The 27,346-nt window shown below is 32.4% G+C and overlaps 1 protein-coding gene and 1 long non-coding RNA gene across 3 annotated transcripts in view; both read right to left on the bottom strand.

The window, feature by feature from the left end:
- Positions 1-27,346, bottom strand: part of LOC126741935 (shootin-1) — an 83,677-nt gene that overhangs the window by 19,977 nt on the left and 36,354 nt on the right. For both annotated transcript variants that reach the window (XM_050448412.1, XM_050448413.1), the window contains exon 3: positions 3,037-3,223. In XM_050448412.1, the coding sequence (XP_050304369.1) occupies positions 3,037-3,223 (187 nt within the window). The remainder of the gene's footprint in view (positions 1-3,036; positions 3,224-27,346) is intronic.
- LOC126741949 (uncharacterized) lies at positions 8,919-10,795 on the bottom strand. The gene is made up of 2 exons (XR_007662441.1): positions 9,941-10,795; positions 8,919-9,291 (listed from the first exon to the last, which is right to left on the bottom strand). It is a non-coding gene; the product is annotated as an uncharacterized LOC126741949 (long non-coding RNA).

Genomic DNA, 27,346 nt, shown 5'->3' with positions numbered 1-27,346 from the left:
TTACTTTCGGTTATTTCTCCGTTTCTGTATATTTGGAATCTAAAACACATTAACGTGTAGGAACACACACACGATCAAACTCCAGAAACCACAACTGTCAGTGAACCACCCGTAGCAACAGTCCGGTAGCCACCAATAGCTCCCATGAATGAACCACCAATAACAAACCATCAATAGACCTATTAAACTTCAAGGAACCCATTATAACTCATAGTTTTAGTTATAAGTTAATTTAATGCTTATTTCTTTATTACAGTAATTTTATAAACTTTGAAATTTTTTGTAGATCCGACATTCTTCTAAACTTCAATTTCACATTTTAAACTTTTTTAAATAAACTGTTATTGTTTTCTCAATAAGTGCCTTTTATTGATGACCCTACTTGACCAACCACGAATGAAGATGGAACCATTAACAACTTGCCCCGAGTTTCATGCAAGGGCTTGGAACCTAATCTTTTTATTGGGCTAGCCTTAAAACAATTTCTATTTAAGTCGTGTTGTAAATTAAAGAGTACAAATTTTAATTTTTTTTTATTATATTTTATTTTTATGCTCTCTTGCGAATTTCTAATCCTATAATACAAGTAAACAATTCCTAATTCTTTGGTTTTTTTTTAAACATTATTGAAGAAAATACTTGATAAGCTTTGTTCTAAAAGACCGGCTTTTCGATTTTTTCTTTTTTATCATTGTATGACTTTTCCTAAAGAAAAATACGAGAAGCTTTTAGACACAAAAACGTACTGAACCTAAAGAAGTAGTGAATTAAAAAATACAAATTATTTTAATTTTAGGTTACTATAGTTAATAGTCAGCTTAATTATTGTTTCAAAATATAAAACAATAACATTTGTGTCTAACTTAATTTTTTTTCTACTACCGTGTGTAAAGTGCTCACTTTACACACTTCCCAAGGTGTGTAAAGTTTCAGTTTTTCAGTTAATTTGACGTTTATTTGAGTGCGTAAAAAGTAATTTGACGTTTATTTATTTGATTTATAATTTGTCAACAAACGTTTTGACGTTTTTTTACTGTAAAGTCGTTAAAGTGAATAAAGTAATTTAATACTTTTGTTTTCTTATATGTTTTCTTTGGTAGTAGAAAAAATTGTGTATGTTACACGTGTGTAAAATCCCCATATTCATGGAAATTGTCGCATGAGCCGTAGGCGAAAGCGACAAGTTTCCCTTTCATCAAAAAAGTATCATTTTACACACTTGTTACATAAATAACTATTTTATACCACTATTATGAAATATGTGTATTTCGATATAGTTGTTGATATCCAATAGGGTTACTATTTAGTCGGCCCGAGAATATTTAATCTAGCCCTTGTTTAAGAATAGGTACTTGTGGCGTTATCTAGAAGTTATGCTTTAAAAACATAAATTAAGGATACTGGATGTAAAAAATTAAACTGTTCAAATAAATAATGTGTTTTGTTTTAATTTTTATATTGTGGCGTTCTACAATCTAACAATCACGCTTTAAAAAAGAAAGATAAGGTAACAATAAGGCAAACTGATTCCTCCTAATATAGTAGCCGTGATAGCTACACTTGGCGAACCTCCTCTCACACTCCTTACATTTACTCTCAAAGTGGTCGAAATCTTAAAAAAATCCAACAGTCGGAACCACGCCAAGTCGTCAAAATCAGGAAGATTTGGAGTTAATAACGATGATGTCCGATTGCGATTTAATGACCAGAACAGATAAAAGTTGATAAAGTAGGTGCCTGCCTGGTATTTTTAAGTTTTACGATATCCTGGAAGACCATGCAAGAGCACTTTTGGAGCATTGGTTAATATGGAATTAACAAAAAGATTTTTACTGTAAGTGCAAAATAAGAGTTACTTTAAGCTCTTGAATAAGACTTTGGAAGCCAGCTTTGTTAGATCAACTAACTGAAATATCAGCGCGGTTCACTAAATGAGCATCAACAATAATTTCACAGTGATTTAGCTCGTCTATTTCGACAAGCTACTTATTTGCCCCTATTCCCCTTGAGCAGTTCCTCGGCAGTTTTGAGGTTGGCGTTTTAGTTAAGGTAAAATTATAAAAAATGGGGTAGTAATGTTTTTTTCTAAGGGAATTACCACCCCAGATACCCTATATGTATATAAGGGTATCTGGAATCGAAACAAATACTAAAAAAACAAAATTGATACTCGCACCTCGTAAATATAACGTGATGCTAAGTAATAGGATAAACTAACTGCGAGTTTTGCAAAACGATTCACCAGGCCAAGGCATCCTAATGAACTTGACAAATATCATGTGGTATATGCAAGATGAGACTCCTGCTGATTTTTATTTGTTTTCCCTGACCGCCATTGATATTAAGTTAGGTGGTCAAGTGGCTAACTCTAAGTTCTGACCTATACCTTAAACACCTAAATTTTTACACTTGGAGATTCCAATTTTATTATATCACAGTTTTTGTGGCAAAGTTTGTAAAAGCCAGTAAAGGGAAAAAATTTTAAAAAAAATTATACAGCCTCATTCAACAATAGTCAAATCACAAATAAACCTTCAGATAAACCGCATGGAGGTTGAGTATCGGTTTTATTGAAATTACTTAGGAATAATCAAGTACAAGGTGAGCAAATAAGCTAGGTGAGCGTCTCTATCTCAGGTCCTGTACAACTGGCAACAATGGATTTTTTTTAATTATTATAAAAATGATTATGAGAAAATTGTGAAAATTATTTTCAAGTCCCGTATTCCACGGCTAGAGGGCGTAGCAAAAATTAAATATGATTTAATACCTCGTTTATTTGCTCACCCTGTATTTAAACCCAAGCATTCAATATAAATTAAGTAACTAGTAAAATAGTCTATAGTTTAGGAGTAAATTTAAACGTAAATAGTTATGCAAACTTAAACGGAATAATGGTAACCCTCATACTTTTAATATAAGATCGCGTGCTGAAATAATGGATACGCTGGTACCTAATAGTAATGTGGACATGATAAAAAATCTACATATTTTTCGCATCTGGGTTAGAGTGATTTACGGTTAAAACTTTCTTACCTTGCCATAGCACCAGTTTCAGTTTCATACTGATTTTTAAGGGTTTCGTATTCTTTATACAAATTTTTCGATGCAGTCGATAATTTAGTAAACTCTTCATTTTTTTCGAAGAGCTCAGTCTCAAGGTGTTCATGCTTGACTTGAAGATTAAGATGCTTCTTTTCAAGATCGTTTAAACTTCGTAAGGCTAAAACAAAATATAAAAATGTGAATTAATTTAAATGGCATTAATAGTACTTTAGGGTATATATTCAGAGTATACTATTAGAATAATAAAATATATTTAAAATTCCAAATATTTATTCTTCACTATCGTGCTAATCCTAGTAACTATACACGCTCGGCCACCTCAAGTTAAAGCTGCGAAAATTAATGGGTTTACTTGCAGTAACAAATCTCAGTCACACATTAAAGGAAGAATAATAGCGTTTCTTTTATTTCCTCTCTAGTAACTAGGGTTCGACCAAAGTTGAACCCAGAGAAAGATGAGACATGTGGCTTATTGCATTTCGCCTCGCAGAGCGCAAGCGCAAGCGAGGAATCAAGATGTCGGTAAAGCATTGACATGACAATAAATTACCATAAATTAGTTTTTATTTATCTCTCAAGCGGTCCGACAACTGTTCATTTTTACATGGCTAAATATAAAATAGGTGGCAGGGCCGAAATAACCCTTGACCCGTACACCGTAAAAATGTGTGCAATATTACTTTTGTCTGTAATTATTATTTGAGTTTTAGAATTTAAAAAGCACAATATCGGACTTTAAATATATTTCTGTGAATCTTTAATGACAAAAATAGACTGCGCTTTGCGTTGTTACAAATTCCAAATTAGAACCATAAACAAACGTCAACAATGTTACTTTTATGTTTATTATTTATATGTATATCTTTGATTCCTCCTGCACCATTTTGCTCAATCAATGAGGTTATTTTTTAGATTACTAGAATATTATTTTATACTGGTAAATTCACAATTTTTAAATAATAAGCACTTGTTAAGTTTTAGAGATTGCTATAACATAAATTAGATAAACCCAATGGTATTTAAAATAACGAGTGATAATGTCATCTTGGTCATCTTGGTTAAATTTTAATTAATGAAAAACCCCTATATTTTCAACTGACAGGGCTTATTACAAATTTGTCGGCAAATTAAAAATTTTAAATCTGACGTTTGATTAATTTCGAAACATTTTCTGCAGCTGTTTCCTAGATCTATTTATCTTTCTTTGAGATTTTTTCTTACTTTGGGTTAAACTTAAATAAATGGAAATATAGAAAGGGATTGGTTTATAATAATACATTTTATATCCGTATCTCTTAAAATTAGTTTAAGTGACACAAGGGGGAAGGGAATACTCAAGAAAAATCGAAAAAAACGCAAAGCTCGTCTAAAAAAGATAGGCACTATTAATTTGGGAGAAAGAATAAAATATTTTTGCTAAGCTGCTTGTTAGACCTAAGACATAACAATCTAAGAGAGCACCAAGAAATCCGTAATGGGTATAACATCAAATGACATGACGCCGTCAAATTGAAATCTCAGCATCTTTTAAAATAACTAGAAAACAGATTTCAACTAGAAAAAACTGACAGAACAGTCACAGAGAACATTACTACTCAGACATACAAAAAAAAGAGAAAATGAGTGCGGAATACGTAAAACTAAGTAATATTAAGAAACTAAGAAATAAAAAACTACATTCTTATTAGGTTCCTAATCAGATAAATTAAAATAAAACCTAAATGTGACTAAGCTTGTGTGGGACAAATTCCCACACAAGGTAACGGACGTGCCATGAAACGAACAGACATACAAACTTGTAAAACCCGCTGAGATAGTAATGTGTTTCAGAGTGCAATAAATACCAATCAACACCAATTTACTGGACGTACGGTAATAAAATGAAAATAATACCTTCGTGAGAGTTTACATAAATGAAAAAACAACTATATGAGTAGTCCTACTGACCTACTGAGGTACAAACTTAGAGTGCTTAAAACGGGGAATACTAAAATTACTAAGCTTCGAACTGCGCCATATTTGACAGTCAAAATGTCATACGATTATGACGTGACAGATCAAAAGTTAGTAAAGATTGTGATGTGTGAGTAAATTATTATATTTATTGACAATTGATCAAAATAGTGAATGTTTAATTGCCACCATTCGTAACGTGCATTTAGTGTTCGCTGGAAATAATATTCTCAATTCAACATCTATTGTGAAAAGAATAAACAAATAATTCCACATACTATAGCTCATAAATATGGCAAAAAGACCGGAGACGGCGATTCCGTGTCCACTAAAATTTATTAATAAAGATCCTAAAAGAATAACAGAGCCTCATCATAGCAATATAAGACGAAAATAATATATAGGCTTATAGAATTATATTTATGTCTCATAGTCATTGGAGCCATTTTTTATAAATTTAGAGATAATTTTAAGACTTTGAAGTAAATTGATGTATTTCGGAACAATTTCATTTAGTTTTCGTTAATTCATTACAAGCCTTTACTAAAATATATCGAGCAAGAAAGTTAAGTTGGAGGTTCCATAAGGCATTTCGAGAAAATGTTGAATACCAAAATAACTGGAATGACTAAGGGTGGTATATCTCAAAGGTAGCTTTAGTGGTATATATAACTTAAATGATAATGGTAATTAAAAACTCTTACTAAAATTTATCGAAGAAGTCACACATTTAAATAAAAAGCCTTGTCTAGAATGGAGTAAGTTGGAGAACTTAAAATAATTTTGATTATCGAATTACCTGGAAAGGTTAATAAATAGTAGCTTCAGTGGTATTCTTATGGTATATATAATCCAAGTCAATCATTCACTTTTCCTTAAATCATTACAAATTTTCTATCGAGAAAGAGAGTCAAATTGAAATGCAAAGCCTTAGGTCTAATGGAGTAAGTTGGAGAACTTCAAAGGGCCTTTCCAAAAAAAGTTCAATACCAAAATAACTAGAAAGGCTAATGGATGCCATTTTTTAAATATAGCTTTAGTGGTAATCTTGTTGTTTATATAATCGGCAGTGCCATTTTGACAGGTACTCTTTAGCGTATTCTGACTAAAGGTCTGATATGTTTTTATATCCGTAAAACTAAACTGACTGAATGAAGAGCTAAGAGAATTTATTACTTCGATCGTCCAAAGAAACCTGCTGATCTTACATCATGTTATTTCCTATAAATTGTCAGTTCTAGTCATAAAGCCAATTTTCACCTCCACGGTTTCGTTATTAAGCAAAACTACCGAATCTGTGGCTTAAAAAACCTTATGAGCTTATGAGTCATTTTTCTAAAGAAGACACGTAATGCAGTAACACTGCATGGCGAATATTATCATATTAATTAAAACACAGTTTCTTGTGCCTTGATGACAAGTGGTTTCAGCAGGATGGTGCCGCCTGTTATACCGCTCCCGAAATATTGAAGTATGAGGTTGATCCTAATTGTGTCATTTCTTGATTTAGTCACTACAGTTAGCCGCTATACTCTTGCGATTTAATACCAAATGATGAGATATCAATAAATAAATATAAATATTTTATTACTAAATCGAAAATAACTAATGACTGATTACGAAACCGTAACTTAAAATTTCATGTTAAGATTTTTATATCACGTCTAAAGGGTGTTCAATAAGAACGCAACAATTGAATTGTGCGGCATTTTAGATAGTCATAATGTCACATCATTATGATGTGACAGATGGGAATTAGTAAACACGGAGCATTACACGGAAAACAAAGCATCCAATGTTCGGTCGAAATAATGTTTCTAAGTCGTCTACTGTAAAAAAAAATTATCAAACAATTCGACAAGTCCTGGTCCGAATATAAAAATCTCATTCATTATTCTCCAAGAGCCCAACATACAAAATTGACGAAAACAAAGAAAAACACAAAGTTACGGTCTCACAACATATAATCATAGGTTACACGTGTTTCGCTCTAGTTAGAGAATCATCAGGCCTAAAATCAAAAATATTACTTAAATTACATAAAAGCACTAAAAAAAACCTTTAAAAGCCAAATAAAAAGTAGAACGCAAAAACATAGACTCATCGAACCCGGAACCACAAGGTTAGAAGTATGGGTGTAAAACCTATTGACTATATGGACCTAATGCTAAATTACTTAACACGTTAACCAATGTTTCAGCAGGGCGGTGCCACATGTCATAACGCTCGTGAAACATTAGCTATGTTTACAACGCGCGGATCTATTAATTCCATGGATCAAATGATAGACTATTTTTATTTAGTACAGCCCTGTTTACAATGAGTGATTTTGAGGGTCAAATTAGTCCAGGATTATCTCTAGGATCAAAATGTCAGTTGAAGTGAGTTTAGACGAAGAATTAAAGGACATAACCTATAAATCTTTAAAAGTGTTATTGTTTAAAGATAATAAAAATAAACTAATAATTTCTTTTTCAAGGCTTGAGCTTGTCCTCTTTATTTTCTTCTTTATTTTTGGGTACAAAAATAAAAACCTCGTAACCTAACATCCGATAAAATGTCAAACTTGTCGTTTTGGTACTTCAAAATAGGTCCTAGGTGTTTACACCGAAAAAATAGTTCTCGTGACGTCATTTGATCCAAGTAGTAAATTTTTGGTACCCCCGTTGTAAACGTAGCTATTGAAGATCTTACACGAGTTTACTTCTGGTCATGTTATTTCCCGATTTGGTAAGAATTGGCCTCCACGCTGTTGCGATTTAACGTATTTAGACTTCTGAGGTTATCTGAAGTCATAGGTTTATGCCAATAAGCTTGCAATTATCGAAGCATTGAAAGCTGAAATTACACGCTGTATCGATGAAATACCACTACATGTATAAAACACAAAATTTTAGTTAATATATACAGTGCTTTTCTTTGAAGTCCCCCCCCCCATTTATTTTTTGAACGGGTCAAAAAAAATTTTTGAAACTTGGCATAAGTAAATTGGTCTATAGATACTATTTTTCACTGTAAACTAGGTAGTTGTAAATTCCAAGATGGCGGCTGGGCGACATCTTGAGAAAAAATTTTAAATAGAAAGGGGGGTCGTGTGGTACCTCATTTTAAAGGTCTCAATGAGTACTTTATAACCCTGAAATATTAGACCCATATCTTAACTCGTTTCAAAATGGCGGCCTAATAAAAAAGTATTCTTTTTTTTTAAGGTTTTACATTTTTATGATTTTTGAATAGGTAAAAATCAGTGTACGAAAATAAATGCGTCACTATTTTATTTTGACATAAAAACGACAGTTCTAAATGTCAAAATAACACATAAGCGGCATCTTGAATAAATGTATTAAATAGAAATCTTGTGTTACCTCATTTAAAAGGTTTTATTGAGTACTTTTAATATTTATTACATGGACAATTTTTAAATCCAAAATTCAAAAATTATAAATTATTTGTATATTATTATTAAAAACGTTATTAAAATCGCAACAGTGTATTTTTTTGGCTGTTACTTTTAGACAGGTCAAAACGGAGTCCACCGAGTCCATGTAATAAATATTAAAAGTACTCAATAAAACCTTTTAAATGAGGTAACACAAGATTTCTATTTAATGCATTTATTCTATTATATGCATTATTGTGTTCCAAACGTCGTTTGGAACACAATATTGCTAATGTTGGCAAAAGTGTGTCGAAAACATATACACATAAAAACATAAACATATAAACACAGATTCCACATTTTATATTGGATCATCGTATTTGGGGATTCAAAAATTCAAGGCAGATTACTAAAATGAAAATGCATCCTTAGTTTTTCTAAATTTATTCAGATAATCCTATGGTTGGAACCTTTGGTGTGATACTCAAATTACGAGTCAGTTTTAAAACAAAAACTAATGTCATGTAATTTAAATTTATTCAGTCATGTAAATCTTACAATTTTATATCTTAATTATGTGTCTCAACTCTCAATCCTAAAGTTAGTCATAAATTAAGCACACATTCTAAGTAAAAATTATATCGAAAGTAAAACAGCACACACATAGTAGTAAGTTTATCTAAAGAATTGAACAGAAACTATGTTTTCGACTATAAGTGTATGTTTTCAGCATTGTTTCTAAGAACTTTAACATTTCTACACTTATTCAAGGTTGTTTGCTAGTCTGAGCAGTATTATGATGAGCCGTCCTCATCAAACCGTTAATAGGTCCGTTCTCATCAGGCAATTAACGTCGGTTAGTTAAAGAATATACAATATCCTATCTAACCAAACTGAAAAAAAAAAAACACAATCGGTTTACGTATAAGCGAATAGTAAGCAAAGTGGGGTAATAAAAGTTTTCTCACAGTATCACACATTATTTTAAATGGCAAACAATTTTCCATCTTATTTCGCCAAAAAAATTGATGCAAGTTGAAGCGATTTACTAGTAAAAATATATGGTAATAAACAGTTTATTGAGTCCAAATATTTTTGTGTAGATGAAATTGGTGTTGGGATACTAAATGAAAATATTTTATATTTCCAACAAGATTAAGCTCCCCCGCACTACGCTTTGACAGTTTGAGAGTGGTTTAATGAACAGTTTCCAGGGATGTGGATTGGAAGGCGTGGTGCAATTGAATGGTCCGCGCGGTTGCCATACTTAACACCATTAGATTTTTCCTTTAGGGGTATTTAAAACGCAAAATTTATAAAACCCTACCTGAAAATATTATGATTTAAAGGATCGAATTACTCGCGAATGTAGAGATACTAACGGACAAATATTTGCCAATATTCGTGAGAAATTTCAGAACAGATTTTATTATTTTTTCGAGAATAACGAAGAACCAATTTAATCATTCTATGAACTAATTACATTGGTTATTTTTTAAACACCTTTTTACACTCTTACTATTTATAAGTTTGTAAACTTACATTTTTATACACAGTTGGGTGGTAGATTGTATGCCCTTTAAAATGTTGTATCATACTATAGAATAGCCATTTAACATACCAATGTATGAAGTTAATAAAATATTCATTATTACCAGAAATCTTAGCTCACTATTAACAAGTACATTAATCGATTTAATTTTTTTGACACTGTTGAATTGACATTTTAATGCTGCTAACAATGATGTCTCACACGATGGGGGTGGTGGCATTTGACATATCAAAGTGAGGTTAGCTGAAGGTGAGGAGGTGGTTGACAGAACTTTAATAAATATAAAATAACGTCTCCTGTTTATCTAGATTGACGTGCTTTTTTTAAAGAAGTTATTAAGGGTGAAGATATGATTCAACCAAAGTACCAAAGATGAGTTATTGCAAAGAAGTCCTCTGTTAATCTACACAAAAAACCACAGCACAACATTATTAGTATCAAAGAGGGGTAGTATCATATGGGAAATGTGTATGGAAAACATTGGTTATAAAAAATTTTTATGTCTCTATCCATTTACTTAATTCACTGAGATACTGAATCATTGTTGTATTGCAAGGCAATTTGATTATTTAAACGAATAAACGGTATTTTAAAGCATTTTTTATAGTACAGACGATTTATTTAACTCCGTTGCAAGAATTGGCTTAAATCCTTTTTGGACAAGTGCTTTGAAAGCAAATGAAAATCTGGCAAATATTTTTAATATCAGTAGCAAAATCCAAGAAAGAGCTATGACTAACATATGTTATCAAGAAGGCAGTGAAACTTATTCACTTACTCAGAGAAAAATAACATCTTTTCTGGCACGCAAAATATCAGGCATCTCACTAATTTATATTGCTGAAGTAAAGTACCTCGTTATGATACTCGATAGCAAACTAAATTGGAACTCTCACATTACAAGGAGATACCAGAATATCTTTAACAAACATGTAGACACATAATAGGTAAGACCTAGAGTTTCTCACCTAAGGTAGTTATGTTGATCTATATAGCTATCATAAGACCTATGCTAACGTACGGCCACCGCTCTTTAACCAGCAGGGTCGAAACCCTTCGTGGGACTTAGCAAGGTGAACATCAAAGAACTAATAGAATAATATTGCCACCTACTTCAAAAGCGGTGTGACTATACACAACACTGCAATTCGTCTAAGAAGCTTTTCAGCTACTCGGACAAGTCAGAGGTGATCCAAAAATTGTTTTTGACATAACAGGAAACGTCTTATAACAGACATCCTTACTTATCACACTTGTCACTTTCAATTGAGTAGTCACCTTTTTAAAATGAAACTAAGCAGCAGTCAATTATGTAGGGCGTGCAATCATGAGGACCTGGAGCATGACAATGGAGCATCTACTTTACGATTGTCCTACTCTCTCGTCAATACCCAGTAGAATTCTCCGTGTCTTCTACCCATCCTCTGGAGACAGTAGGGGTCCCTTGGGAACCTTGTCACTTTGGTTGACTCATTGGGCTAAAGCATGATGTACTGAGGGAGAGATCTGCTACTCCTTCATCAGAGGCGTACAATGGGCCTACTCAGGCCTAAGTTCATTGGTGTTCTGACAGATACACAGCATCACAAGCAGGAGAAATGATACAATTATTACAAAGTGTCCAGGTCTTAACTTAATCCCAGATTTTTTCTAAGATAGTCTACAAGAAAACTGGAAGACAAATGGGACATCAAATCAAATGAAAGCATTTATTTCCATCGACATCATAATAATGTATAGGAATTGTCAATAAAAAACTACAATGCTAATAAAAATAGTATAAAATTACCAGATATGAAAGGAAACAAATTTAACAAAATTTAGTCAATAAATCTACAGTTAAAGAACTCTGTCAATGGGTAAAAAGGACAGTCAGCCAACATGGTCCTAAGAGCTTTCTTAAAAGTTGGAAAAGTCTTAGCTCTCTTTATTCTACATAGGAGATGATTAAAAATTTTGAGAGATGTAATTTCCGGACCATCCTGTACCTGCGACAACCGGGTAAAAGAAATGTATAATTTATTTGCATTTCGAGTTTTATAAAAATTAAGATATCCAGATCTCATGTGGTTGGAAATATTTTTATGTACTTTACATGCGCACTCCAAAATATAGATGTTAATTATAGTTAGGATTTTTTGTTTTTTAAAACTACCACGGCAAGTTTCTCTGAAGGAAAGTCTAAACATCGTACGTACAATGCGCTTCTGAGTTATGAGCACTCTCCCAATACTGGGGGAATTACCCCAAATTAATAGGGCATAGGATAGAGTGGAATGCACTGAGGCATAATAAAAGCTTTTAAGTGTATATGCATCCACGTAGTCTCGAAGCTGCAAGATGGCATAATTGCTGCGGGTCAATCTACTGCACACAGATCCACCTGAGGGACACAGATCCCACGATAGATGTCTATCAATGACAATTCCCAAGAACTTGGCGGAGTGTTGTTGGATGATGCTACTCGATGAATGCTCTCTAGCAGTAAGCTCCGGTCCTAAATAGCTCGAATCGGAATGAAAACAATGAAATTGGTTTTCAAACTATTTAAACAAAGACCATTTTTCTGGCACCACCCCGCAATATCAGCTATACACTTGGTGGCTTCTGAGTGGATAGACTGATAGTCAGTACCCGAGACAACTGCTGAAGTATCGGCGGCAAAAATTGTTATGTAGCTGTCATTAACCAGGAGAGGCAAGTCATTAATAAAAAGTAAAAACAAAATGGGCTCATGAACACTACCCTGTGGAACCCCAGTGACGACAGTTGCCCAATCAGATATGGTCACCAATTAAGAACCTATGACCACTTACTGAATATGGTCACTAACTTTCAATCTCAACATCAATCTAACAGCCTGGGTTCTACCTGTCAAATATGATTCAAGCCATTTATAAGCCGGACCTCTTATACCATAATGAAAGATCTTATTTAATAGTAAAGCATGATTAATGGCATCAAATGCTTTAGTAAGATCAAAAAAGATACCAACAGATTTTAACTTCAATTAAAAATTATTCAATATATTTGTATAAAGAGATATTATAGCATCTGATGTAGAGTCCAGACCTAAATCCAAACTGATTACATGACAGTATAGAAAAAGAATCTAGAAAAGCAATAAGTATTCTTTTAAAAGATTTTTCGAAGACCTTAGAGAATACAGACAGAAGAGCAATAGGCCTATAGTAACTCACTTCTGCTATCTCCTCCTTTTTATGAAGAGGTATGACAATAGCTGTCTTTAGCTCTTTAGGAAAATATCCAAACTGAAATGATAAATTCAGAAGATAGATAAGTGGAGAGACAATATGCTCAGCACATTCTAACAATAAGTAACAAGGTACCTCGCCTACACCGGATGACTTTTTCCTGGAGAAAGATTTTATAATCTCAAGTGTTTCACCTTCAGTGAGAGGGAATAGAAAATGAGATTGGGATAAACTGTTGAAAGGAACATTAATACCCATGAGTGCCTGAAAATTATCTGTGATCTTTTGCACTGATTCTACAAAAAAATTATTAAAGGTTTTAACAATATTGAGGTTGCCAGTAACTTTCTTTCCATCATCAGTAACCAAATTAGGAATACACTTTGTTCTGTAACTTGAGAATTACCGGTATGAAATCTCATTTGTGCTGTAGAAGAACTAAACATTTTACCAAATGTTGCTACACGAGTTTCGGCCGCCTGATACCATTTTTGAAACATAAAGATAACTATATTATATAGAAGGGGCGTTGCACTTGATTTGATAAAATCATACTTGGACGGTAGAACGTAGAGTGTTGTGGGAGTAGTAGATTCTCAAAGTAAAAAATTTTTTTCCAAGAATGTAAATGTAGCAAAGGGTGTTCCCCAGGGATCAATTCTGGGACCTTTGCTGTATATTCTCTATACAAATGAGCTGGATGATGTTGGGGAGACTACTGTACTTTACGCAAATGATATCACTATCATATTTAATCATGAATACATGGAAATACTCAGAGAAAGAGTTGAGTCAGTACTTGAGTCAGTCTAACAACCTGCTCTTAAATGTATCCAAAACTCAGTGCGTACTGTTTGAAAATCGAAGGAATGTTAATTTCAGGTTTAATTATTATAATAGTAACACATTTTTTTTTAAATAAAAATAATTTTGATAAAAATTGTTAAATTTTTAGTTATTAATGTAGATCAACGATTGGATTAGAAAGCGCATGTTGAGGAACTTGTGACTGGGATAACGCGATTTTGTTATCACACGAAATTATCACAGATAGAGTTGGTGAAAGTGCTTCAATATCTGCATATCATGCATTTATTCATTCTCGAATGAGGTACGCACTTATTTTTTGGGGAAATTCTGCTGAGGTGCAAAGAGTGTTTTTACTTCAAAAAAAATGTTTGCGGACAATCTTTAAAATTAAACAAAGAGATTCATGTAAGCCTATATTCATAAAACAAAAAAATATTAACATTAATCTCAATGTATATATTACTGACTGTGTTTTGTTTGTCAAAAATAATGAGGATCTTTTTAGTGAATCATATCCAACACATAATTATGATACAAGAAAGATATAATTTTTCGTATCAGAAAAATTTGGAATTTTGTATTACAAAGATTTTTAATAGCTCACCAAAAAATATTTTGAAAAAAACAATTAAAGTATTTTTATTAAAAAATGCTTTTTATTCTGTGAAAGAGTTTGTGACAGCTTGTGAGAGTTGTTTTTCGCTCATGAGTTACATTAATCATAACTGAGTAATGTAATTGTCTTTATGTATTTTTTAGATGTAAATATTTAGTTCTATGCCTGTAAAGTATATTTAACTTTAAGTAAACAAATTTTTCTTGTTATTGTTAGGTCATTTATTATCTTGTTGATAGTGTTCCACGCCCTTACGGGCTCTTGTATTTTGAAAAGGATTTAATAAATATTATTATTATTATTTTTTATTATTATTATATACAGCAAATATTTTATATATTATTTAAATATTTTTTATAATTTTTAATTTATATCTGTTTTAACCCTGGAATGCTACACTTATTTCTGACTCTGCATCTGCTACACAGGGGTACAACCGTACCCCAAATAAAACACGTCGTATTTTAGAAAAACGAAAAATTTATTCACTTATAGAAAAATAATGACTTAAACCGAGTCTCTAAGAACACTTTTAACGCACATCCATAATAAAATGTTCATGTGGCACACACTGAGCATATTTTTTTTTGATGTTGCAAACACACGAACTTTTTGCATACAGCACAGCTTACTCTCGATTTTCGATCCTCTCTTCTGGAACAAAGCACACACCTACCCACTGTTGTTGTAAGCCTAGTAGGCACTTCTTCTGAAGTGGTTATCTTGAGGACCCTACATTTCACGGAGTTCGGGCCTCAAAGTTGGAGCTTCCAAACGACTCATCATGTGCGATCTGACCAGGTCAAGGGCAAGCTTCTTGAGGTATTCTCTCCTGTGCTTTACAATTTCTTTATTCACTTCACCAGAGCCATGCAAAAGAATCATTGAATTATATCCCAGAATATCCAACAAATTATAGAACAGACATAATGGCCAGCGACGTGTTTTTCTACCAGTAGAATAAGTGTGGCACAACTGGTCTAAAGTATCCACTCCTCCTTTTGTAGAATTATAAAATTGAATAATAGAAACTGATAAGCTACAAGCTTATCAGTTTCTTTTCTTTCAGCTCTGGACTGCTTATCATCAAAGCGAAGACAATTTATCAAAAACCTGAAACGTGCCTCGGGGATGGTAGCACGGAATATTGGAATTCCTGTGTCTTTATCAAATAGTTCCTTGGTCAAAACTCCGGCCATTTTCATAACACCGGCATAATAAAATAGCCCGAAAAGTGCTTGGAGTTCAATGCTGTTTGTATCCTTAGTCCAAGAGAGTCTCTTACCTACTGGCGTAATAACAGGTGCATCAGTATCTTGGTCATCGTTCTTATTTGAATATTTCAATCGTTGAACTTGGATCTCGTTATTAGTATATTGGGTTATTTTATCGAGATTTTCTTGAGTGAAACATAATTTCCAAGCTTCAGTTCCCGATGTTATATGTTTTGCTTTGTTTTTGTTTCCAGGTAAATGCAAAACCAGATTTCGTTTTGGTATACGATGAATTGCGCCTTTTTTACCTGATCACATAAGCCCATTTTTACCCCTTAATTTGGTAGGTACTGGTAAAATTTCCACCATATCTCTGTTGATCGCCTGTATTTCTGCCAATGGTATATTGTCATCTTCCGAATCTGTATGAGATGGAAAGGTATCCTGAGTCTGTTCTGATGCAATAAAAGAATTAAGATTGATTTGATTGCCGCGTATTTCATCCTCTTCTGGCTCCTCTCTAAAATCAGGTATAACGGCATCTTCCTCCTCACTGTCATCCGAAAAACTGTCTGAATCAGATTCATAGAGAATGCGATGAATTTCTCCGACATCTTCAGGATTTGTTAGGTCGAAGAACTTTTTCTGCCCAGCCATTATTCGTGCAGCCTAACAAAGAAAATCAATAATAACTTAAAAAAAACTAAACTAACTAAACTAACTGACTTGCGCGTCTTGAAACTAATAAGACGTCGGCGTTCGTTCCCCCGCCCACTTCCATTTAACTTGAGATATGATTAATGATGGGGTACAAATGTACCCCAAGTAGCATTCCAGGGTTAAATTTCTTTAATGATAAAATCAAAATTTGATTTGTCTTTCGGAATCAAGAACGAGTAGGGAGACAGAGCAATTAAACCCTACAATGAAATAATACCTAAAATAAAAATTAACTATTTTTATTTGAATAAAGGCAATTTCAAACAATCCGTCTAATTTATTTGTTTACTTCAAAAACCTTCTATGAATCAATTTTGGCTTTGAGGGATTAGTTTAAAATATGCATATGTATGTATATTACATGAATTTCAGATATTAAGATTAACAACACTGCGGAGAATTCAAATATTAAATTTATTTTAGCTGCGCAGGCAAAAGGAGGAGAACTCAACTTCATTAAATATTTAATCAAAAACTTCCCGGCCGACCACGTCTAATAAATACAATTATTCTAATTCTGTTAAGACAAAAGTAACTTGATATTTCAATTTCATTGCAAGAAAATACAATAATTTAATCGTAATTTTGTTAGATAGTAAAAATTGGAGTAGTTGAAGCTGGCTCTAGTTAATTTGTGTGCAGCTAAAACGTGGAACAAATTCATTTACAACTTAGATAATTATTTTTGGAGAAAGAGTCTATACTGGGTGAACTAATATTTCTGTAAATAGGACACTATATGTTTAATTCCCATTTTAAAGGCTACTATGTCTAAGCATAATTCACCTGACATATTCCCATTCCAACCGATTTGGAGATAAATACATTTCTTACTTGAAATATAGTAAAACAGTAAAATTTTTATTGGATATAGGGACAAATCAAAAAATCAAGAACAAAGAAAAACTTACTCAAACAAGTTTCGTTTGGCGCCAAATATGTGGAATGACTTTCTTAAAACACCTAAGGTCAGTAGAGTAAAACTAAGAGGAAAAAAATCAAGTCGATTTTAAATTTGTGTATGTTTACCTCCAGGTCGTCCTAATGTTTTATATCATAATAAAATTCGAGATATTAATAGAAGTTAGCGTATAGTAACGCAAACAAATATATCTGCCGAAAGAATTCAATTACTACGTGATGGGATAGAATAACTGCTTAATATATCAATGTAAAACTAGCAGCTGATCACTGCAGCCAAAATGTGAAGTTATCAGTCATTCTCAGCAAACTATAGAAATGTTCAAATTACAGGGTGTCCGCTAATTAATGGTACATGGAAAAACCACAGATTCCTGATGTAAAAATATTACGATGTAACTATATTTACCTATATCCAAAAGTTGATATTAACTGAGATACAGGGTGTTAAACTTAAAACTTTTTTTTTGTTTTTCCCCAATAACTTTAACAAAAGTTAACTTTTTTTCACAAAAATTTGTAGTTAGGGGTTTTTTAGGTCGAGAAATTCATTTTTTTAACAAATTAAGTGTACAATGTAGAGGGCGCTGTCTGCGACATCTTTTTCTCTTTCATAAGGTCATAACTTTTTTGTGCTTTATTGTATTTAAGTTTTTATTGAAAACAATACTTTTTTCATATTTTTTACGTAAAAAAGGTATACTGAGTTGAAGTCGCTCAGAGTTACCGTTTTGGAGATATTTGTATTTAAATTATTTAGTGCACCATGCACTCGACCTCGGCTGAATAATTAATATAATCGGGAAATAATTCGCTTTTTTTAAAGTAAACTATGAGAAAGCAAATGAACTTTAGAGCCGCAGTTGTTAGGAAACCGCCATGTTGTTGTTGTTTGTTGATTAGTTTAAAGTTGTCAGAAAATATTTAATTAGTGTTTTCTGTGATTTTGCATCCAGTTTACTGTTTTGTTATATTTTTAAATTTTTCGTAAGTTGAGAAACAATGTAACGACCGAGGCACTTTTTTTTTTCAAATGCCGAAATGAGGGATATGTTGTGTGTATATGCGCAGGCAAATTTTAATGGACGCGAAGCCTATAGACGATATTCACAACTCTATCCAAATCGAAGACAACCTGATTTCAAGATCTTCAAAAATCTTTACGATCGATTAGGAGAAACAGGTACATTTCGTCCTAAACGGAATTCCGCAGGGCGCCCGAAGGTTATAACTCCAGAACAAGAAGAAGAAATTCTGGTCCGCGTGGCTGAAAATCCGGAAATAAGTGCAAGACATGCTGTTGCGGCAACTGGAGTAGGCAAGTCATCCATTTGTAAAATATTTCACGAAGAGGGTCTTTATCCGTATCATTTCACTCCTGTGCAAAATTTATTAGAAAATGATTTTGCGCCCAGGATAGAATTTGCCCGTTTTTGCCGTGCCCAAATAAATGCCGACCCCATGTTTCTGAATAAGATACTATTTACTGATGAAGCAACTTTTACACTTAGAGGCATTTTCAATTTTAGAAATAAACACACATGGGCATTACAAAATCCACATTCAGTACACGAACGTCATTTCCAACATGAATTCAAAATTAATGTATGGTGTGGTATAATCGATAATCATTTATTGAGCCCTTTCGAACTACCGCCCAATTTAAACGGGGAATTCTACCTTGAGTTCCTAGAAACACATTTATCAGATTTTCTCGATGATATTCCGCTGGATATAAGGCAACATATGTATTTCATGCAAGACGGAGCGCCAGCACACTTCTCTAGAGCTGTCAGAGAGTACCTGAACAACCGTTTTCCTAATCGCTGGATAGGTTGTGGGAGCCAGAGGCCATGGCCGGCGCGAAGTCCCGATTTTAACCCGCTGGATTTTTGTGTATGGGGCTATATGAAGTCGCTCGTTTACAAAGAAATAGTGAATTCCAGAGAAGAACTATGGCAGAGAATTTTATGTGCTGCACAAAAGCTACGAAACGAACAATTATTGTTTAAAATTAGGAGATCTTTCAGCAAAAGAACTGTTAAATATATTGAAGTGAATGGTAGACATGTTGAACAGTTTTTGTCAAAAGCAGATCTATTTTTTTACTAAATCTCGTCACAGTTTCAAAATGGAAAAGTTATCAGTCGCATAGTTAAGTTTGTTTTCGTTAATGTTATTTTCTTTCAAGATTAGATTTTCTAGTGTCATAGTTATTTTAAATAAAGTTAATTAAATGATAATCCAATTTTTGTTTGCATTATTCTCAATGACTTATACTAAAACATTATTTATGATGTAAAAAATGATTGGTAAAGAGTAACAAGATATTATTGCTTGCTTGAGCTGCTGTACTAAATAATTTGAAGGCAGATATCTCGAAAACGGCGACTCTGAGCGACCCGAAAGTAGTATACCTTTTTTACGTAAAAAATATGAAAAAAGTATTATTTTCAATAAAAACTTAAATACAGTTAAGCACAAAAAAGTTATGACCTTATGAAAGAGAAAAAGATGTCGCAGACAGCGCCCCCTATATTGTACACTCAATTTGTTAAAAAAATGAATTTCTCGACCTAAAAAACCCCTAACTATAAATTTTTGTGAAAAAAAGTTAACTTTTGTTAAAGTTATTGGGGAAAAACAAAAAAAAAGTTTTAAGTTTAACACCCTGTATCTCAGTTAATATCAACTTTTGGATATAGGTAAATATAGTTAAATCGTAATATTTTTACATCAGGAGTCTGTGGTTTTTCCATGTACCATTAATTAGCGGACACCCTGTATAATTAACAAAATCAATTCTATTTTAATAGGATTTAATTAGAACCTAGAAAAATTTAAAAAAAAAATATATATATATATATATTTAATTACTTTAATGACATTTATTAGTGAATAAATTGTAACTAATTAAAGTCCATTGCCTTTGGCATGGCAAATTTCTTAACCCCAACAAAAATAATAAATCGATATAATAATGGACCATAATTTGTCCATCATATACGCTTGCCTCTGTATGCTTTCACACATAGAGAAATGAATATGAAAGTGAAAATCATAAAAAAAAAATTAAAAATGCTTTTAGATTTGATGATTTTGTTTGATTTTTAATAACTTACATAGGTATTAAATCAAACACTATCATAAGAAAACTAATCTATAAAACTTAGAACATTGAAAGGATAGAATTAGCATTGCTGCAGAACTATGGGCAGTTGGTTTGCTTGCAACATCTCTGATGCACTGATGCCAAATGCTTATGTAGAAGTGGCAAAAAAAACACACTTTATAAAATCATAAAAATTTGTCACTTATTTTAACAGGCGCAAAATAATATTATTCCTTTTTAATAAAATATGAAGCATTTTTTTTTCATAAAATATGATAAGGTACTCTATAAAGAAGTCAACATTTAAAGTGAAATGAATGTAGATAACGTATATTAGAGAAAAAAGCAACAACATCGCAACGCCGCTCGATCGCATTGTTGATTCTACCAATATAAGTAATCTTTAGCAGTGACGTCGTCAAAAAATATTTACATGATAAATATTTATTATTAATAGATTATCCTTTAACTTATAAACAATATCACCGTTTATGAACTCCTTATGCGTTTTTTAACGTACTTCATTAGAATAAAGGTACTTATCTAATAAATAACATTTTTACGGAAAATATTTTATAATTATTATAGATTTCCTAATCAGTTTTTATTATTTTACGTTTATGACAACGGTTGTCCCTTGATATGATGTTATGACAATATCGATATTTACTTGTGAAAAGATTGGCTTAAATCACTTTTTTTCCCAAGGTGAGGCACAAGTTTTTACTATTGTAACAGTGCACAAAAATACTGAAATGACTCAACTTTCCAAAGTTGCCTTTTCAAATTTTTTAGAAGAGGTTTTAGGAATAAGAATGTTAATATTTTTTTACTCTGAAGATGTTATTTTTGCGCTTAGAATAACATATATCTATTTCTACTATTTTTAACCCAAAATCTAATATCAATTAGTTAAACTAACATTATTATATGTGTTGATATGTAACTGAAAATTTCTGATTGAAACTTTCTCTAGTTTTAAGTGTAGTTCTAACGACTGGTAATTAAAGATTTGCCTGTAAAATTATATTAACGTTTGTTGGTACTTTTGCAAAAAATAGCTTTTTATATATTTTTTTTTATTAATTTTTGTCTCAAAAACATATTTTCGTAAGTAATTAATTATTTGTATAAAATTTAACTTGTAAGAAATTTCAACATGCCTCCACCTTTAAGTACATCACTCATCACTTGACCACCTAAAAGACACCACTGTATTTGTTTAAAAAATTTGTTTTTGTGTATTTGTCGACCGGGTACATTTTATAACATGGGATTGCGTATCTTTCCAAACATTCAATTAACGATATTACTCTAATTCTCTGCATACTAATCTTCTGAAAACACACGTGAAACTAGTTTATTGTTCGAAACGTAGGAGCATTCGAGCACGTGAAAATAGAAGTGCGATTTATCTCCAGGAAAACGCTTTCTCATACCGCGTGTCACGCGTTCGATTCAATATCGATCTTGGGGTGGGAGGTACTGAAACACGCTCTTTACAGTCCGGATTTATTATCCAGCGACTACCAGCGAATACCACATATTTGAATCACTGAAAGAACTGGAGGTCAAAAATTCAATACCGACGACCAGGTAGCCGATTGCCAGGTGCGCACATGGCTGTCCGAGTTGCCCAAGAAATTCTTCGATACTGGCACTAAAAAAGGTACACAAAATGTGTAACTAGTAAGAAAAGGTACATCGAAAAACTGTAATTTTTTGTAAATTTTTCCTATACCAAATAAAAGTGTCAGAGCGTTTGTCTCGATCATATTTAAACCACCCTCGTAGCAACACACTTTTCATAAATATCACAGTCAGAAATCAACCGAATTGAAAATATTCCTCCAGAGTATAAAATACACAGGATATTAAAACATCTTACACTGCTTACCAAAAATAAGAAAGCTAATAAACTATAAGAATTAAAGCTTTTCATGCTAAGGGAGGGAAAGGGAGGTGGTTGTAGATTTTTTTTAAAAAATAATCTCTTGTTCTTTTGTCGAAACGACTTCGAACTCGGATTTTAGGAGAGGTAAAAGAATATGACCCAAATTTATATACATGGTGTTGTGACTGTGTGGATTTGAAGTAGACAATAACAAATGTCACTTCAAATGAATTAAACACATAAATTCCGAAATTATAATCAACGGCAGAATTAAAATATGAGAATAGTGGCTTACACTGTTTCTTTGGCCCTACTCTAATCACATACCTCACTGCCTTTACACAAACAATATGTGAAACAACGTCTTCGAAATATTGAAGTCGAACTCACACCATCACCTGTTTTTAGACAAATCTTCACAAACGATCTCAGAAGCTCCAGAACATTGCTTGCATGTCTTGTCATTGTGGTATCGTCCAAATAGATCGTGCATTTACCACGGATACTAAGTCTGGCCATTTAATTTATGTCATGAGGAATAGCAGAAGACCTAAGATTGACCCCTGAGGGACTCCATGTTTTGTATTGGAAGGGTTCTACCATTTTCCTTTAATCAAACACAATTTGAGATCCCTTAGAGAGGTATGAACAAATCCAGTCAAGTGCCACTCTACTAAATTCATAATGCTCCAGCTTCCTCAGCAGTACCTTACGATTAACTCAATCGAATGCCTTAGTTAAGTCACAAAATACCGCTACTGAAGCCGTTCCACAATTCATGAATTCGTAGAGGTCCTCCAAAAAAGAATATATAGCATCATAGTATTATTGCTTAGATAGTCATAGTATAGAAATAGTATTCTTGTTTAATCGAAACCCAAACTGAGCTTCTGACAAAATCATATATTGCTCATTAAAAATGCATCATTCTTGTTTCACCACTTTTTCAATAACCTTTGAAAGTTATTTATGTGTCGAATAATTACGTGTAAACCTGTGATGATAGAAGAGAAATTGGTTTAAAATTGGAAGGGACTGGAATTACTAGAACAGTTGTAAGGCAGTGGTGAAATACTTTAATAGAAAAAGAATTATTGACACATTCAATTAAAGCTTCAATGGCTTTTTGCTTTTCTGCTTCTTAAATTGTTAAGAACCTTGCTGATGTCGATAGAGTCTGTAGGGCTTAAGAAAAAAGAATTCCTTATTACCCAAAAAAATCCTTATTACCCATAAAACTTAAAGGATCTGTGTATGGAATGGATGGACTCTAAACTAGAAATTACTTATTCGACCATATATCAAAAATAATATATAAAATAATAAAAATAAAAATGGTTTATTTCGTCTAGGCTTACCATACAGAAATTTGTAACATGGCTTCTACTCTGAATATCATTAATATTACTCCAACACTCTTTTTGCTTATCTCATGATTCAGTTGGTCATATAGTAGACTTGATCTCTTCACAAATAATTAATTTGCAGGATGTGCTTCTGTACTTATTGAAATAATTTAAAAGGGTGGGATTTGAGATGAATTTTCGAAGCTTACATAGAGATCTAAGATTTTTACCAAATGTTAAAGTACTATTTGTATCCATAGTTTATTCTGAATTATTTTTTGGATTTAGAGGCAAAGATGTATTAAATATACTTAAAACCCTACAGTGAAATATATCAAAAGGATCATCACTTTGCAAATCCAACTCGCATTCTTCTTCATACAAAGCTCCCTAAATCAATTATAGTTTTGATGACTACAAGATTTTTTCATCATTGTACACATATCAACTAATGAATTCGAATACTGTGTTACTCTTGTCGGTAAAGGAATATGCATTTTCAAGTCAAATAAACTAAATAAGTTCTTTAATAAAATAATATGCATCAGCTCAGTTTTATCAAAATATATATTCAAATCACCAGTCAAAATAATTTTCGCAAGCAAAGGCAAGCCATATAACAAAGTTTCTAAACGCTGCAAAAATACTTTTAGTTTTAGATTAGTTTAGTATCATTTGTATAGGACATATATGTATTTTAAGTATAAGTTAATCTAATTTAGCTGCATAATTTTTTTAATATTTTATGATTTTTCAAATATTCTAAATTTATTTAAAAACTATAAATTTATTATAAACTATTATTCTAAATTTATACTAGAGAATCCGATACAATCTGAATGATGAATGTCTGTACAATACGATAAAATGTATAAACGCTTTGTTACTGGTTCCGTTGTTTATACGTACACTTAATTGTGGTAATTGTTTTCGATGAAGTATCGACAAATGTTGAGTAACAATAATGTAAAGTTAATTTATTAATTTATAAACGGGCAAAGCCCAATTGCCATTATGTTAAACTTTTAAATTCACAACAGTAATAATATAGGTAATATACAGAAATACAGAAAATCATTAAGTAATAATAATTAATAATATCTAACCTATGCTTACTAAAACTTGACCCAGGAATTTGTTATAGGTTTCAGAAAAGTCAATATCAAGAGGTTGGTTTGCTAGTCTAATTGTTCTAGTGAGGAAATTATTAAGACCATAGTTAGTACGGTAGATTGGGTAATGACAGCTATTAATGGCTCTAGTTGTTCTTAGTGGAGCATGAATATTGATTTTTTGGATTAGCTCTGAAGCTCCAGATTGCCTAAGTAGGATATTATAAAAAGTTATAAGATCCCTCCTTTTATGACGGATAGTGATGGGGGCCATATGTAGCATATTAAGTATATCTCTATCATTGTAATATACAATATATTCAAGTTAAATGCATTTTGTTTTAAAAATGTGTTCAACTAGTTGAAGAGCATCATAATGTACCCCATAGAAAGGAGACCACACACAGGGAGGCATACTCCAGGTTAAGACGGACTCCAGGGCACAGAAGAATGTTTTCAAAACGGGAATATTTGTGAAGTCTTGAGTATATCTCCCAACAAAACCAAGCATCCGGAAAGCTTTACTGATAACACTATCTAAGTAATGAGAAAACTGTAAGCTTGTATCGAAAGTGACATCTAAATCTTTAAAAAGAGGAGCTCCTTCAAGGGTATAGCGACCGATCTTGTGGTCGAAATTATTAGCATTTCTAGAACGAGGAAATAATCAAGTTTTATTTTCTTCACACCAAACTACCAAATTATTAAGATCATATTGTAATTTGTCACAATTATCAGGGGATTCGATTATACAGCTCAATTTCAGATCATCGGCAAACAACAAAAATAGGATGCTAATGAAGTATTATAATACTGAAAAGCAAAATACTAAAAAAGAAGTGGCTCGAGATGAGAGCCTTGAGGCACTCTAGATGGAATCTGAATAGTCATATAATAAAAGTAGCTCTTGAATCAGGCAAAAGGTTTATCCATACTGATAATTTTTAGTTTATGCAATAAAATACTGTGAGGTACCTTATCGAACGGCTTGGAGAAATCTGTGTATATTGTATCTGTGTATTTAATATTTCTTCTCCAAGGTATCCAATAAAAAGTCCACCTGAGTAAAAAGGTTCAGCTCCGTAAATTTGAGTGATCTGAATCCAAACATCTGATCAGTTAATAGAGGTTCAAGAAAGGGGGTGATGATGTCACATACTAAGCTTTCAAATACTTTCGGAACTGCACTGAGTATACTGATGGGACTAGCACTGGTTTTATCGCCTAACTTATGTAAAGGTTTTAGGAAACTCTCTTTCCAGTAGTCTGGGAACACTCCAGTTCAAAGGGAGAGATTGAAGATGTGGTATAAGGATCTAAACATTTTCTTAGGAATAAAGTGGGCACACCGTCTGATCCAGGACCTTTGTTAATATTCAAGGATAAAAGTTAAGTAAATATATCTGATATTCTAATGTGAAGGTGAGCGATATGGGTATTAGGTGCAGATAATTCATGTGTAAGGACGTTAACACTATGGTATGGGTATACTGTAGAAAAATAATCAGCAAACATGCTAGAAATCTCCTCTCCCGCACAACTTGTCTAATCTTGTCTAAATATCTTAGTGTATTTGGCAAAAAGCTATTTTTACTATTATGATTCAAAAATGACCAAAATTTATTTTATGTTAGAGTTAATAACTGCATCAGTGCAGTAAATATACTGTGTGTGAGATTCCTATGTCAGATCGTTGCATAGCTTTCTCAATCTAGAAAACTCCCGATAGTCAGTAGGTGATCGTCTTTGTTTATATTTTTGTAAATTTTTTTCTTTGAGTTCCAATATCCTAATTTCAGATGAAGTTAAGCCAGGGCAGACATTCTTATGGATTGCCCTTTTACAGTTGTCGCACTTTGTAAGAAGTATTGAATTAGCTTGATGCACTTTACACTTCAGACACTGTATGGCAATTTTTAAGTTAGGAAGTAGAAAAATAGTCCTAAACTTTTATCACAAAATGCTAAGAAACGATTCTATGCAAAAATTAGTGGCTGAATCTGCGACACTAAACAGGTTAGATTTTAGGTACAATTTTTTATCGGAATGTATAATCCTCCACTGATATAATGTAAAAATTCGCTCCACTATTATTCTCAATTTATACTAGATAATCCGATACAATATGAATGATGAATGTCTGTACAATACGATTAAAATGTATAAACGCTTTATTACTGGTTCCATTTTTTATACGTACACTTAATTGTGGTAATTGTTTTTGATGAAGTATCGACATAACGCAATTATCTCAAAGAGGGCTCGTTTGCGTTCGTTACACTACAACTCACATTCTGACAACAATATCAATAATTAAAATAAAGATTAACATACACAAAATTTCATTTCTACTAGAAAATAGTTTTACACAAGCTGACGTTTTCCCGTGTGTAGTAAATGACTGCCTATAATATAGTAACATATTTTAGCTCAATG

Source organism: Anthonomus grandis, chromosome 11, assembly GCF_022605725.1.
Source record: "Anthonomus grandis grandis chromosome 11, icAntGran1.3, whole genome shotgun sequence".
Lineage (NCBI taxonomy): Eukaryota > Metazoa > Arthropoda > Insecta > Coleoptera > Curculionidae > Anthonomus > Anthonomus grandis.
This window is presented reverse-complemented; position numbering and strand designations above follow the sequence as displayed.